We start from the raw sequence: 15,424 nt of genomic DNA, 5'->3' as shown, positions 1-15,424 counted from the left end.
CACAGTGTGGGATTGGGGCTCACAGTGAGGGATTGGGGCTCACAGTGTGGGATTGGGGCTCACAGTGAGGGATTGGGGCTCACAGTGCGGGATTGGGGCTCACAGTGTGGGATTGGGGCTCACAGTGCGGGATTGGGGCTCACAGTGAGGGATTGGGGCTCACAGTGTAGGATTGGGGCTCACAGTGTGGGATTGGGGCTCACAGTGAGGGATTGGGGCTCACAGTGCGGGGCTGGGGCTCACAGTGAGGGATTGGGGCTCACAGTGTGGGATTGGGGCTCACAGTGCGAGATTGGGGCTCACAGTGAGGGGCTGGGGCTCACAGTGCGGGATTGGGGCTCACAGTGAGGGATTGGGGCTCACCGTGCTGTCACCCCCATGTCCCCCGCAGACTTGCTTTCCTGGGTGGGAACTGGCCCCGTGTGTATGGTGGTTGGGTGAGAAACAGGCTCTCCCCACCAATGGGGCAGATGGGCGCCGTGTTAAAGGGAAGCTATGCCCTCAGACCCCTGACCCCCAGGTGCAGAGGATCTTGGGTAATGTGGCAGCCTCTCCACCTGGGGGTGCCTCTCCGGCGAACCCCTTACCGGCATTAGGCGTGCCCTCGGTGGTGGGGGTGGAGGCTGCACGCCCAATCCCAGGGGTAACCTTTCTTTAAAAAGTAATTTATTAACCACTCCCGGGGGTTGTGTATTTAGAGTGAGTGACCTCCCCTCCCCCAGGGCAGGGCAGGTGGGCATGGGTGCCCAGATGCTGGTCCCTCCTCCAGGGCAGGGCACGTGGGCATGGGTGCCCAGATGCTGGTCCCTCCCCCAGGGCAGGGCAGGTGGGCATGGGTGCCCGGATGCTGGTCCCTCCCCCAGGGCAGGGCACGTGGGCATGGGTGCCCGGATGCTGGTCCCTCCCCCAGGGCAGGGCACATGGGCATGGGTGCCTGGAGAGCTGGTCCCTCCCCCAGGGCAGGGCACGTGGGCATGGGTGCCCGGATGCTGGTCCCTCACTGAGCAGAGGGCGTCCCTGTGGGGCGGGGGGCCTGGTTTGCAGTAGCGACGGCAGAGGTTGTGCTGAGGCCTGCGGGAGAACGGAAGGCAGGTGGTGGCCCAGCGGGGACAGTGACAGGAGGGAGGTCCGTCCAGGGCCCTGGGTGAGGGCGAAAGCTTCAACCTGGCCTAGCGGGTCTGCTGGGTCCTGTCCCCCATTCCACGTTGCGGGCAGTCTCAGCCCAGGGGCACGGCTGGCGGGAGGGCCCAGGGGCACGGCTGGCGGGAGGGCCCAGGGGCACAGCTGGCGGGAGGCCCCAGGGGCATGGCTGGTGGGAGGCCCCAGGGGCATGGCTGGCGGGAGGGCCCAGGGGCACGGCTGGCGGGAAGGGGCACAGCTGGTGGGAGGGCCCAGGGGCATGGCTGGCGGGAGGGCCCAGGGGCACAGCTGGCGGGAGGGCCCAGGGGCACAGCTGGCGGGAGAGCCCAGGGGTTGGCTCCCTCGGCTGCACTCGGGAAAGGGCTGCACTCGGTATCTGCTGCCCCAGGGGGTCAAAGGCCTCCTAGTAGGCCCAGGCGCCTGCCCCAGGGCAGGTCAACTCTCTGGGCACCAGGCCTCTGTGGTGCCACGCGGGCCCTTGCCTGGACAGTCCTCACGTGTCCCCAGGCTGGCCTGTCCCAAGTTCTTGCTGTGGCTTTGTTTCTAGCCATCTTTTCCCAGGGCACGTGGAAGCCAGGCCGGATGGGATCGGCTCTGCACCTCACCCAGTCCCCACTGCCCAGTTCCCAGCCTCCCCCTCCCCCACCCCACCCAGGACTGCACCCCCTAGTCCAGTGGTCAGCAAACTCATTAGTTAACAGAGCCAAATATCAACAGTACAACGATTGAAATTTCTTTTGAGAGCCATATTTTTTAAACTTAAACTATATAGGTGGGTACATTGTTATTAACTTAATTAGGGCACTCCTAAGGCTTAGGAAGAGCCACACTTAAGGGGCCAAAGAGCCGCATGTGGCTCGTGAGCCACAGTGTGCCGACCACGGCGTCCACACCGCCCCAGCCCCCACCCCACCCAGGCCTGGCCACAGGCAGGTCTCTCCGGGCTGGCATCTGGGCTGCTGGGACGAGGCCCCTGGCTGCGTCCTGCGGGTGATGGACATTGTTGGGGTGACGGTGGGGGCAGGGTGGACAGCTGGCCATCTGACCCGGCTCCTGCTTTCAGAGTACGAGATAGAGCGGTCCTTCTTCCTCCGCATGAAGTGCGTCCTGGCGAAGAGGAACGCGGGCCTGACCTGCAGCGGATACAAGGTACGAGGCGCCCGTGGGTGGGCGGGGGAGGGGCCTGGGTCTGGAATGTTCTGTATTTTGCTTCACACCGAGAACACGTGCAGACAGGAGGGCACGGGACCCAGGCCTGCACACGGCAGTGACGCCGCTGAGAGGGCAGGGTGAGAGCAGGCGTCTCCGACACCGTTCCTCCCGGGGACCAGGAGGGCACGTGGCTCGGGGCGGACTCACCCTGGCACCTGAGGTTGCTCTGCACACGGTCGGTCTGCCTGAGCTAACGGAACCCGCGTGGTCCAGGCCGGGTCCCGGGCCGCAGGGCATTCAGAGCCCAGAAATGTCCTTTCCTCAGAAGGTCGGCCACGCCCAGCGGTGAGGACGGCGCTGCGCAAACAGCGACAGGGCAGCCACTCGGAGTGCAGAGCAGAGCTTGGTCGGCAGCGTCTCCTTCTGTAACCGTGAGAGAGTCTAGAGCAGCGGTTCTCAACCTGTGGGTCGCGACCCCTTTGGCGGTCGAACGACCCTTTCACAGGGGTCACCTAAGACCATCCTGCATATCAGATATTTACATGACGATTCATAACAGTAGCAACATGACAGTTATGAAGTAGCAACGAAAATAATTCTATGGTTGGGTCACAGCATGAGGAACTGTGTTTAAAGGGCCAGAAGGTTGAGAACCACTGGTCTAGCGGGTTATCTAACCGCGTAGCAGCCCTTGGAGGGAGTGTGGTCGGCCCCCTTCTACATCAAGGACACCAGCCAACAAGCCGGAGGCAGGCTGGTCAGCGGCAGAGCTGGCCCTCGAGCCCAGCACACCCCGCCTCACCCCCGCTCCGGCCCCGCCCTGGCCCCTTTCTCTGCCTGACGTGCCCACCCTCCGGCTGACTCGGGGATCCGGGAGCAGGTCCCCTGAGGAGCCGTGCAGTGCTCCCACCCCGGGTCTGCCTCCCCCTGCGCCCTCCCCTCGGGCCCCTCCTGGGAGCCGCACTCGGAGCTCTTGGCATTGACTTGACCTCACTCTGTTTTGTAGTTTGGAGGTTACGTTTCTTAGTTGCTGTCCCGGACTCGAAGCCTCTTTGGCCTAGGCGTGGGGAACCCCCAGTACGGTCCTGCACCCACAGGCATTCTTCTGGACTCTGGGTCTTGGCTTGTTTCTGCCACTTATTAACCGTCCAATCTTAAGCAAAACACACCGCCTACCTTGCCCTCAGTTTCCTCATCAGTGAAATGGGAGAATGGACTAGAACCGTGGTCGGCAAACTGCGGCTCGTGAGCCACATGCGGCTCTTTGGCCCCTTGAGTGTGGCTCTTCCTAAGCCTTAGGAGTACCCTAATTACGTTAATAACAATGTACCTATCTATATAGTTTAAGTTTAAAAAATTTGGCTCTCAAAAGAAATTTCAATCGTTGTACTGTTGATATTTGGCTCTGTTGACTAATGAGTTTGCCGACCACTGGTCTAGAAGGATTTAAAGATTCGTTCCAGCTGTAAGGACGGGAATACATTCGGGATCCTGGAGGGAGGCTTCTGGAAGGGCTCATCCCTGCCCTTACGGGATGTTACTGATGGAGCTCGCATCAACGAATCCAGTATCGAGGCCCAAGGCTGCATGAGCGGAGCTGCGTGACCTTCGGAACACTCACACGTTCTCCTGTGTGGTGCTTGGCTACAGCTATTACACGCGTTTCTCTATAGTCACTCCGGCTTTTGCTTATTACAAGGGGATAAAATCTTGAATTATAAATAAAGCATATTTTCCATGAAGCTTCCCCCCCATTCTACTGGAAGGATTCTGAGTTTCCTGAGTGACGTAGCTTGTCAAGTGATACCAATGTCAGGTTAGCATGTCGAATCCAGTCCCATCAGAACATAAGCTTTCCAGATGCTGTCATGAAGGTTACGGAACCAAGGCTCACCCCCGAGGGCCCTGTCCTGCCGCTCACCCCTCTAGAGAGCCGTGGCTTCCACAGTAGCGAGGGGAGAGGCCCCTGTGTGTTATTCTGATATTGTTCCGTTCCTCCCGGAGGCTGGGCTGGGGAACAGGCTTCGCGCTGCAGACGGGGCAGCAGCCGGGCCGAGAGGCGAGCGTCCATGGCCCTGGGCCGCGGGGCTGACCCGCCCTCTCCCCCAGGTCATCCACTGCAGCGGCTACTTGAAGATCAGGCAGTACATGCTGGACATGTCCCTGTACGAGTCCTGCTACCAGGTCGTGGGGCTGGTGGCCGTGGGCCAGTCGCTGCCGCCCAGCGCCGTCACCGAGGTCAAGCTGCACAGCAACATGTTCATGTTCCGGGCCAGCCTCGACCTGAAGCTCATCTTCCTGGACTCCAGGTGAGTGGCAGCCGCGGGGGGTCCCAAGGTCCTGGGGGGGCCGGTCCCTGAAGGCGACACCCTTAAGCCAGATGGGACGGGGAACGAGCCAGGCTCAGACTGTCAGTCGGGAAGGGATCTAGAGAAACTGAGGCAGGAGGGGAAAGAACCAACAGCCGCCTCAGCGCGCAGGTGCAGCGGCTCCCTCAGCCACGGGCAATCAGACCTCATTCCCATCGTCATCCTCCCGCCCCTGGAGACTTCCTTCTCCAAGGCCCGCAGGGCAGGGTTCTGAGGACCTGGAAACCTGCAGGTCCCACGGGCAGTGTGGGGGGCGGGAGGCCCTCCCACCCGGACTGCATGAATGAAGCCCCCGTGAGCCATGAGGCCACCGCAGGGCAGAGGCGGGAGCGGACGGGTGGCTTTGCCTGGGGGGACGCTGACCTCAGCTAGGCCGGAGCCCTGTCTGAAACTCTCTCCCACTGTCCCTGCCTCCCCCAAGACCTGGAGAGAGCGAGCGGGGAGAGCGAGCAGGGAGAGCGAGCGAGGAAGGGCCAGGGGCTGTGGGTTGTGGTGACCGAGGGGCCAGCCTGCTCCGGAGGGAGGTCTGTGCTAGAGGCCTTGGTGTCCCCGGGGCTGTGAGGCCTCTTTGGGCTTCTGGTTTCTTATCTATAAAGAAAACACAAAACAGGCCTCACCCACCCGCTGCCACAGGGCCGCTGGGGAAGATGACGTTAGGGAACAGGTGTGAGCATTTGGAACGGGACAAGCCCAAGCCCCAGCAGGTGAGCCGGGCCTCCGCCTCCTGGGAGGGACCCTGCTGGCAGGGGGTGCTCAGGGGTCGCGCCTGACCTTCGTGGGCGTGGTCAGCTCGCTCAGAGAAAGGACATCTCTTGCTATCTGTTTCCTGTTCACCTGGGGCGAGGATTTACCGATTCTTCTCACTTTTGTGGTAAAAGACACAGAACATAAAATGGATCATTTTAACCGTTTATTGAAGAAGAACAAACGCATCTGGTTCGGGGTAGGAGATGGGGACCCAGATTAGTCTAGTTCATCGCTGACGCACCTGGGACCACTCAGGTGGAGAGATGACGAGGCCTGTGGGACAGTCATGGTCTCCCAGGAGCTCAGGCCAGGGGTGAGGGCAGCTCTGAGGAGGATGTGGCACCTCCTGCGAGGGCCGAGGGCCGACCAGTGCTGTTTCCCGGCGGTGGGGGCCAGGCCCCTGGGGACAGGATTCGGGGCTGCCCGAGATCCGGGCCCACGTGGGCAGAAGCAGGTGTGAAGGAGGCGTTCCTTCCAGATGCCAAGTCCCTTCTCGAGTGGACAGAGAACACGCTGTCCACGCGCCTTATTCTAGACTCACGGGAGGATTCCGCTGGGTTCTCCTTGTGTGTCTCCTGGTTTGTCTTTGACCATTCTCCCCGTCCCCTGCTCCCCACCTCCGAGACCTGGTGAGCTCTTTACGTGAGGGAAGCAGCAGTCTCCCCGAGGGGGGACTCAGGGCCCACACAGCCTTGCGCCTCCGGCAGACACAGGGCTGCACGGAGGAGGGGTGCGGAGAGACGGGGGCCAGGGCGGGGCTCGGGCGTGGGCTTCCTTGAGAGCCAGTGTCCCTCTTGTTAGGGTGTGGGGCCCATGCCCCCGGGGAGGGGGGAAGAAGGAGGAAGGACAAGCGCTGACCGAGAGGAAGACTCCCTCTCCCCTCAGGAGACTGGGGTCCCCTGCTGAGCGCCAGGGAGTTCTAATCTCCCTGATCCGAGCTGCTCATGAGGGGCCGACCCGCGCTGGAGAATTCTTCCCATCACAGGTCCTCCGTCTGCGGCCGGGCGGTCAGCCCGGGGAATAAGGGGCTGGCCTGGCGCTGGGGGTCAGCAGAATGGCCCACGAGGTGGGAGATGGCAGCTCTGACACTCAGACCCGGGACCCCAAGAGGGCTTGGCTGGGAACCCAGCCGCCCCAAGTCCCCGGGGGGCCCCCCCACCCCTAGAATCCCAGACCCAGCTGACCTCAGCATAACCTGGCCTTCGGTTCGCGGGGTTTGTGGGCTTCACTTTGAAACTGTAGCCGGTGCTTTTGCTGAGGATGGGGAACGAGCAGTGTTTGGGGCTTGGCAGGTCCCTCTGACAGGTCTTCCGACACCAGAGGGCTGGAAAAACGGGGCGGGCGCACCGCCAAACCCTGCCCCCCCCCTTTAGTGTTTCAAAGCCGCGTGGACTTTGATGAGAAACGTAATACATGTGTTTCTGATTCATTTACACGTTCGGGGCCGTTGTTCTGAAACTTCTCGTCCAAAGGGTCTGGGAAGCTTCTTTCACCCCTGCCCCGCCCCGGAGAGGGAAGAGGGGCCCGGCTTGCTTTCGGGGGAGCCAGACGGCTCCGTTCCGCTGCCACAGCTCGGGCTCCGGGGGCCTGGCACTCTAGGTGGCCCTCACTGCGTCCCCAGGGCCCCGGAGGCTCTGGCCTCGGCACGTCCCCGCCTGCCCACCTCGCCGGCTCCTTCCTGCCCGAGGAGCACCATGGAAATGCGTACACCAAATAGTGAGCGATTCCAGGGAAATATGAGGCTCCCCAAGATTTACGACCCGAGCCCGCACAGAACTCGACAGAAAGGGGAGCGAGCGAGGGAACGAGAGCGAGGTCAAGTTTCCCCGTTTCATTTGCAGCTAATGTTTCAGGTCTGGACGGGCAGGGCTGCCAGGCCGGCCGCCCGGCCCCTGACGGCTGCTCCCCGGCCTCGCCTCCTCTGGAATCTTTCATCTGCTCTCGAGTGTCTGTCGCCAGGATGTTCGGGCCACCTCCTCCCGGCCCGGTTCCCGGGGCTTTAGCCACATGCAGTTTTCACCTGCACCGAGCGCCCCGCAGGCTCCTGACGACGCCACGCCGCCTGGGATGCGGCAGCCACGCTCCTTCAGAGGGCTGGCGGGGAGAGGAGTGCGCCCGGGCGTGATGAGAGCGGCGAGGGGCGACGTCACACGCCCTGGGAGCGTGCTTCCACCGCCCCAGGGGGCTTAAGGCTGACCTTCTCGCCCCATGGTTTCCGTGTTATGCTATTTCTGGGGGGTCCAAAGCCACCCCCTCTGCTAATGCGAGGCTTCGACGTCTCCAGTTCTGCCCTGACTCCCCCTACGAGGACTTGCCAGCCACACGCCGTCCTGAGCCTGACGGTGGCCAATGGCCAGTGTGGACTGGAGATGCAAAGGTCACACACGCAACGGCCAAGATGTGGAAACAGCCAGCGTCCCTCATCCGAAGAGCGGATAAGCGAGATGCGGGGTCTGCGTGCCGTGGAACACGAGAGGAATGGCATTCCGACATACACTACGTGGTGGCCCTCAAAAACATCATGCTGACTGCAAGAAGCCAGACACAGAAGGACAAATGCTGACTCATTCCCCTCAGAGGAAAGATCTAGAAGAGACAAAGCCAGGGAGACAGCAAGTGGAGTAGAAGTGGCCGGGGATGGCAGGAGGGCACATGGGGACGTACTGTTTCATGGGCAGAGTTTCTGCTTGGAGGGGTGAGAAGTTCTGGAAGTGGGAGTGGGGATGAGCAGACCGCATTGTGGATGGAGTTCCTGCCTCTGAACGGTACACTTACAAATGGTTAACATGATCAAGTTATTTTCCCACATTTTTATTTTTTATTTACTTATTTTTTTAAATTATTCTCTCCCAGGAGACATTTTTAAAAACATTTATATTTTTTTCATTTTAGAGAGGAAGGGAGAAGGAGAGAGAGAGAGAGAGAGAGAGAGAGAGAAACATCAACGATGAGAATCACTGATGGGCGGCCTCCTGCACGCCCCCTACTGGGGATCAAGCCCGAAACCCAGGCCTGTGTCCTGACCAGGAATGGAACCCGGACCTTCTGGTTCATAGGTCGACGCTCAACCACTGACCAGGCGGGTCGGACTCACCACAGTGATTCGTGAAAAGGTCCCCACAGAGGTCCCCAGAGAGAGGGTTCTCTCTCAGGGTGGCAGCTTTGTCCGACATCGGATCAAGTTCACTCGGAAGGTCCTCGGATGAGCTGCACCTGGACCAGGGCTGTGTGCAGAGCCCTGACCTTCCCGCCGTGGTTCCGGTTCTGAGGAGCAGGCCTGCTCGTAGCCGCTCCCTCCGGCCCCCGGCTGGAGTTCAGACCTTGTTCTTGTAAAAAACAATCATTCCTAGTTTCCCAAATCAGCATCCCGCCCGCCCCCGGCCTTTTAGCATCTGATGGGTTGGCAAAACCAGTGAGAACTGAGGTGAAACGCAGCCCGCAGAGCAGGGTAACTCACGGAGCCCGCCCCCTGCCCCCCAGGGTGACCGAGCTGACGGGGTATGAGCCGCAGGACCTGATCGAGAAGACCCTGTACCACCACGTGCACGGCTGCGACGCGTTCCACCTCCGCTACGCGCACCACCTCCGTGAGTACTGCCCACGGGGCCTGGGCCGGCAGCGGGGAGGATACCCGAGGGTGGGGGCGTCCCCTGCTCAGTGCGGTGATGACCGTCCATTGTGCACACAGGAATGGTAAGCCTCCGGCGTGAGTCCTCCCTCCCACCCCTGGGTTTAGGCAGTTCCTGTTGTCACTGCTCACACCCAGTGACGTGGCAGGTGTGGGGGATGGTGTGGAAGCTTCTAGATTCTAGAGTGTGGATTTGGGACGAAGTTTCTCTGTGACATCTGGACACCAGTTGTAACAGAGCCGTTGAAGAGCCACACGGAGCCCCCAGAGCAGGGCAGTGGAGTCAGGGAGCCAGCATCTGTCAACCCAGAGGGACAGCATCGGGTTCATGACCCTCCTTTCACTGCTGAGGGTGCAGGGGTTCAGAGAGGGCGAGCCACTTGCCCACAGTCACACAGCAGGAGGCGGCAGAGCTGGGAGCTGAGCCTGCGACCACGGCCCACGTCTGGCTGGGGGAGTTCGGGAGCCCACAGGCCTCCAGGCGGGGAGGAGTCCGTGTGGGAGAGTGAGCATACAGCATCCGACTGGCCAACAGAGGCAGTTTGGGCCGTTGGGTGGGGGGGCGCTCTAGTCACTGAAATGCCTAAAGAAGTGACACTTCTGGGATCCAAGTTTAGCCAGCGAGTCTCTGGGATGGAGTGGACGCCTCGTTCTCGCCGTGCAGGAGATCCGCACGGAGCCCGGGCGGCACGTCCCCGCCTGGCTCTGCTCTGCTCTGCGCCAACTAAGGGGCTCAGAGACCAGTGTTTGGGGCAGGCGGACGGCAGGCCCAGGGCTGCTCCACCTGCGGCCACGCGTCTGGCTGGCCGTGGGGTGTGGACGGGGACCGCTGAGCTGCCAGGTCCTGGCGTTGTCCTGAGTCACTGCGGGCCGAGACCCGTGACGGGGACACCCCTGCGCAGGCGTGGACGCTTCTTCCTGCCCCTTCAGTCCGCAAGGGCGCGAAGGCTCTGTGCCTGAGAGACTCCACGCCCCCTCCCGGGGGACAGTCCCCGCCACTGTGGGAGGAGAGGGGGAGACCCAGCCCTGGGGGCTCCGAGCCCCCTCGGCCGAGGCAGGCGCGTGTTGGGGAGCCGCTGTGTCCTGCGGGCGAGTGGGCAGCAAGCCCCTGACTCACATGGACACGCTGTTCTACGCGGGGCTGCGGTGCGGGGAAGGAACACTTGTGGAGTTCATCCTTGACCTCCTGGCTCCTGGGGCTGGACGTGGACGGTGCAGCTTAACTCACCGAAGAGCTCCCCAGAGGCTCCCTCTGAGCAGAGGAGCAGAGTCGGGGAGCAGAGTCCGGAGGTGGCAGCTGCTTGTCTTGGGGCCGCAGGGGTGGGGAACCCGCACTGTGGGGGAGGGGCTGAGAGCAGGAAGTGGGGAGTGATCCTCAAAGCCGTCCCATGGCTCCCGGTCGCCGGGAGCAGGTTTAGACATTTATCATCACAGGTGGACCCTTTTGCTCGGCCCAAAGGGCAGGCGACGGGCCGGTTCAGCCCATCGTCCAGGGTCAGGGTCGGGGTCAGGGTCAGGGTCGCTCTGCAGACAGCCCAGGGTGTGGCCTGTGGAAATGTTGCCCCAAGTGCTTCTCTTCCCAGGGCTTCCCGTGTCTCACCAACAAGCAGCGTGGCAGCAGGCAGGGCGGGGGGCTGTGTGGGGGCCACGCTGCATCCCGGACCCGCTCCCCCCAGGAGCACAAGGCTGGTTTCCCGCCTCCCGACAGCTCACTCTCTGAGACCCCCCACCACCACCCCCAGCACGGACGGAGGCAGGAGCAGGAGAGGGCAGGCAGGGAGTCACTCGCCGATTGCCCCACGGCAGGTGCTTTACCGTCCGGGGCCCTGTCACCAAATGCCGCGCACCTTGGGGCCAGAAACAACAGAAATCTGGCTCCCGGCCTGGAGGCTGGAAGTCCGACATCGAGATGTTGGCCGCTGTGCTCCCTCTGGGGGCTTTAGGGGTGAATCTTCCCTCGTCTCCTCCACCTGCTGGTGGCAGCCGGCATGTCTTGGCTTGTGGCCACGCACCCCCAGCTCTGCCTGTCTCCCTCCGCATGTCGGCGTCTCTTCCTCTGTCTCTTACAGGGACACTGGTTGGCTTTGGGGCCCACCCTGACCCAGGAGGATCTCATTGTGAGAGCCTTCGTCACACTGCAAAGACCCTTTTCCCCGATACGGTCACTCACGGGTTCTGGGGTTTAGGATGTAGAGGATCTGTCTTGGGGGGACACTCGTCTACCCATGGCAGGCATTTATGGTGTCCTGCTCAGCTCCCAAAGTTCAAGACAGATGTAGAAATTATGCTTCAGGCCACAGTCTCTCCTCCCAGGGAGGATTTCGGGGGAACCAGGAAGGCCCCCTATTTGGGGGGAAGCACATTTATGGAACCAGAGTTTCCATCCCAAAGTCACCTCAGAAAAGCACGGCCGCTGGCTGTCACCTGAGCGTGGGCCCCGATTTCAGAGCCGCCTCGGCCTGTGAGGTCGGGGATATGGCTCCAAGGCGCACGGCCAGGAGCTTACGGTGGGGGGCGCCCCCCCCCCCCCCCGGCCCCTGTCTGTCCATCACAGCCACAGCAGGGACTTATTCTAGATCATTCTAGCCCAGGATCCTTTCGGGCAGCTCTCTCAGACCACAGGCCGCAGGGCCGCGAGAGCAGACGGAGGAGTGTCGTGACTGGGCGTCTAGGATTTCCACTTGGGTTGCTGTGCCGACGGTCGCCATGGGTCAGCGAAAAGCAGAAGGAAAGTACCCCGTGTCTGTGTTTGGCCGCCTCAGAGCAGAGGCGGGAGGCGGGAGAGAAACCCGTGCCCTGTCCACCACGTGGGTCCTGATCTAAACTCGGAATGACCTGGCTTCCGTGTGTCCGGCTTTAAGATGGTGACGGACGGGTCTTACGAACGTTGCCTGGAAACCAGGAAGAATGCAGTGTCCGATCATACTCCTGGGGCTTGGCAAACGCTGCTAGGAGTGGGTTTCCGAGCGGAAGTGATGCGCATTCCTCTGGGAGAAGGCACGGCCTCTGGGGAAAGCCACCGGTGGGACCTCAGTCACATCTCTTTTGGGGCCATAAGAAAATTGGTTAATTAAGTCTCCCCTGATTGGCCCACCCCAGCCCCATATGTAGCTACAGAGAACCTTCTGGAAGCAGCTGGCCCTCCTCCCACAGTGGCCACTCGGAGAAATGGGAGTCGAGCGCCTGGCCAAAGTCACAGTCAGACGGGGCGTGTGGCACAGTCCCACAGCACAGGACCTGACTCAGTGCAGCTCAGCCCCTTGTTTTTCCTTCATGTCCCTTTCCCTACACCTTCCTGTGATGTCACACCTTCCCATGATGTCACACCGTCCCCTTGATGTCACACCTTCCCATTAGCCAGCAGCAGCTCCTGGCTGCGAACAGTCCGTCATGGCTTTGCCCTCTTCCCGCCGTGGCCCCGAATGACAAGCAGGGCTGCAGGGGACTCACTGGGGTCCAGTCCTTGTGCACGACTCACAATTCCCGTGGGGTCGGTGCCCAGATGTGAAGTCGGGGCAACCATTTCCCAGAAGCACCTGCTTTCCAGAGGCCGACCAGTTCCCGCTTCCGTCATGTGACGGCGCCCTCCCCGTGGATCAGCAGCATCGCCCGCGGCCGGCTCCCGTGATGTGAAAGTCACGTGTTCACACCTGCCGGTGGTTTGCAGGGTATTTACAGGGCGCACTGCTGCCGCCTGTGTCTAATTCCAGCACATGTTCTCCCCTCACCCCGGCCCCCTTGTCCTCCAGCCCGGCCCCCGCTCACCTGCTTTCCGCCCCCACGGGGTCCCTGTTCCGGACATTTCCACCCCTGGAATCATGCCATATTGGTTCCTCTTTACATGTCTGTTGGTTGGATGGATGGCATCCAGCCACGAGTTAAACCAGCGGAAATGTGGTTGCCAGTTGTGTGTGGTCTTTGGTGGCTGTTTGTTCGTGTCCTTCGCCCGCGTCACTGCGAGGGTCTCGGTGTCTCCAAAGCCATGACGGAGTGTTCGCAGCCACGACCTGCTGGCTAATGGGAAGGTGTGACATCACAGGGAAGATGTGACATCACAGGAAGGTGTAGGGAAGGGGACATGAAGGAAAGACAAGGGGCTGAGCTCTCCCTCCACGGAGGTTGGTCACGCCCTGACTGTCACGTGGCAGCAGGTTTTCTGCCCCAGAACATCTCACTGCAGGTGTGAGAATGGCCGTCGAGTCCCCCAGCGCCGAAGCCACAGATGCCACGGGGGCCCAGGGGGGCCGGGTGGAGAGGGCGGGGCTCTGCCTGGTGGTACCGGGGGTTGAATTTCTGTGTCTGTGAATCTCGGGGGGTGGGGGGTCCTCCAGCACCAGCTACTGCAGTCAGAGACTTGGCCACCTCCCGCCCCCTGCCCCGCTGTCTGCTAGTTACAGGCCAGGTCAGCGCCTGGAGGAGCAGGAATGCCTGCGGCCACAAGTGACCCGGCCTCCAGGGAAGATAAGTCCGCCTTTCTCCTTTCCACCGCCCACTGGAGTCCCCCCGCCCGCCCCCCCCGCCCCCTCACACCTGCCCGCTGCGGCCCCGGAGGAGGCGGCGGTGTGTGCGTGCCCAGGCTCCGGGAGCCCGTGCCCAGCAGCCTGGCGTTGGCTCTGTGCACAGAGACGGCCACACGCCCGGCGCTCAGGCACTGCTACTCAAGCACAGGTCTTCCTGCGTGAGCAACACGAGGGCGAGCAACACGGGGACTAACTCCCGGGAAAGCTCGGGTTGATGGGAAGAAAACATACGGCGACCGAGAAACTGTGTCATCGAAGCACAGGGGTTCTGGGCGCAGCAGTGGACAGCAGGTGGACACTTGGTTGAACCACGTAACTTACTATCTTGTTTAAATAACTACATCGCTCCCCGCTCCGCCCCATCCCCCCTGTTACGGGGTTGGGTTGTAACATAGTAGTAATTGTGGCGTTTGGAAATGTGAAAGGCAGACCCAGTGTTGTCACTCTGCCAGGTGCAATGCTGACGGGGGCTCTTTGGTTCCCAGTGAACGCAGTGGCTTTAAATTCGAGTTCTCAACAAGGGAGATGAGAGAGAGCTCCTCCCATCCCTTGGAATCCTTGGCAAAAATCAGAGAGAGAGAGAGAGAGAGGGAGGAGAGGGAGTGTGTGAGTGTGTGTGTGTGTGAGAGAGAGGGAGCGTGTGTGAGTGTGTGAGAGAGAGAGGGTGTATGTGCACAAGCTTGCACCCTCCAGCAGGGAGAGCCGCCCTCTTTGTCAGGTTCCCCGAGGGCTCCTTGACCCCAGGCAGGTTCAGGGCCAGGGCTGTGGGTCACCCGGGGTCAGTGTCCCCACAGGCAGGGCTGCTAACGGCCCCTCGGGCCCTGTCGCCTCTGCTTGCAGTGCTGGTGAAGGGCCAGGTCACCACCAAGTACTACCGGCTGCTGTCCAAGCTGGGCGGCTGGGTGTGGGTGCAGAGCTACGCCACCGTCGTGCACAACAGCCGCTCCTCCCGGCCCCACTGCATCGTGAGTGTCAATTATGTCCTCACGTAAGTCAGACGTATTTGTTCCTCTCCTTGCTCTCTCTCCTCCCGTCCCTCATCGACCGCTCCCATCAGCACCGTCTCTCTCTCTCTCTCTTTCTGGAACTTTCATTTGTCTCCTGTTTTGTTTGCATTTGAACACTCTGGTGGATGGGGAAGGTCCCGACCATCTCAGTACTCGGCACTGACAGCCAGGTGCTTGGGGACCGGGGGTCCCGCTCCGGGCCGGGCGTGGGAGGGTCCGAGCCCAGGTGAGAGCGGGGGTGGGCAGAGGGAGGGCGGGCTGCTCCCCACCCTGAACAGGAGGGAAGGGGTGCAGGTCCCGGACCCGACATACATGCTGACCCACCCATGCCCACACGGCTGGGTCCCCGTGCCTGCCATTTGGGACGGGGATAGCTCCATTTTCCCCATCTTCCTGTATAGCCTATTGCAAATGATAGCAAAGATGTGGTCCCTTTTAAGCCCCAGGAGGTCAAGTTCAGTGACAAATACCTTTAAGGCCATTAGGAGGAGCAGAACCTAAGTCTACCTGGGACCATATATTGCCCCCCGCCCCGCCCCCGCCCCCCCCCCCCCCCCCCGGGCTATGGTATGTTCTCACCGGGCACCTGGCTCCAACCCGGGACTTGCTGGCCTTGTGCCCCCAGCCCGCTCTGAGCAGGGCCCTCCGGCTGCTCTGAGGCAGTGAGATTCAGGCGCCGCGTTCTCTCACAGGACGATAGGGAGAGGGAAGATGGAAATAGGGTGATTTTAGCAAATCTGTAGGGACGAGAGCATTTTAGCCCTTAAACACTTTATGAGCAAATGCATGTGGCAGGGCCAGTAGTGTGGGCGGCCTCCCCTCCATGGGCACGAGGGCACTGGGGTGGCTCTTTAGGGCAAA

The 15,424-nt window shown here is 61.4% G+C and overlaps 1 protein-coding gene across 1 annotated transcript in view; it reads left to right on the top strand.

Annotated features, from left to right (window-relative positions):
- The window catches only part of SIM2 (SIM bHLH transcription factor 2), a 43,395-nt gene that overhangs the window by 20,352 nt on the left and 7,619 nt on the right, over positions 1-15,424 (top strand). Inside the window, exons 5-8 of the mRNA XM_070407215.1 lie at positions 2,204-2,289; positions 4,402-4,601; positions 8,889-8,995; positions 14,397-14,544. Coding sequence (XP_070263316.1) covers positions 2,204-2,289; positions 4,402-4,601; positions 8,889-8,995; positions 14,397-14,544 — 541 coding nt within the window. The remainder of the gene's footprint in view (positions 1-2,203; positions 2,290-4,401; positions 4,602-8,888; positions 8,996-14,396; positions 14,545-15,424) is intronic.

Source organism: Myotis yumanensis, unplaced genomic scaffold, assembly GCF_028538775.1.
Source record: "Myotis yumanensis isolate MYYU_CA2020_CCGP unplaced genomic scaffold, mMyoYum1.0.hap1 SCAF_2, whole genome shotgun sequence".
NCBI classification, from domain to species: Eukaryota; Metazoa; Chordata; class Mammalia; order Chiroptera; family Vespertilionidae; genus Myotis; species Myotis yumanensis.
The sequence above is the reverse complement of the archived record's forward strand: the minus strand, read 5'-3'. Positions and strand labels throughout refer to the sequence as shown.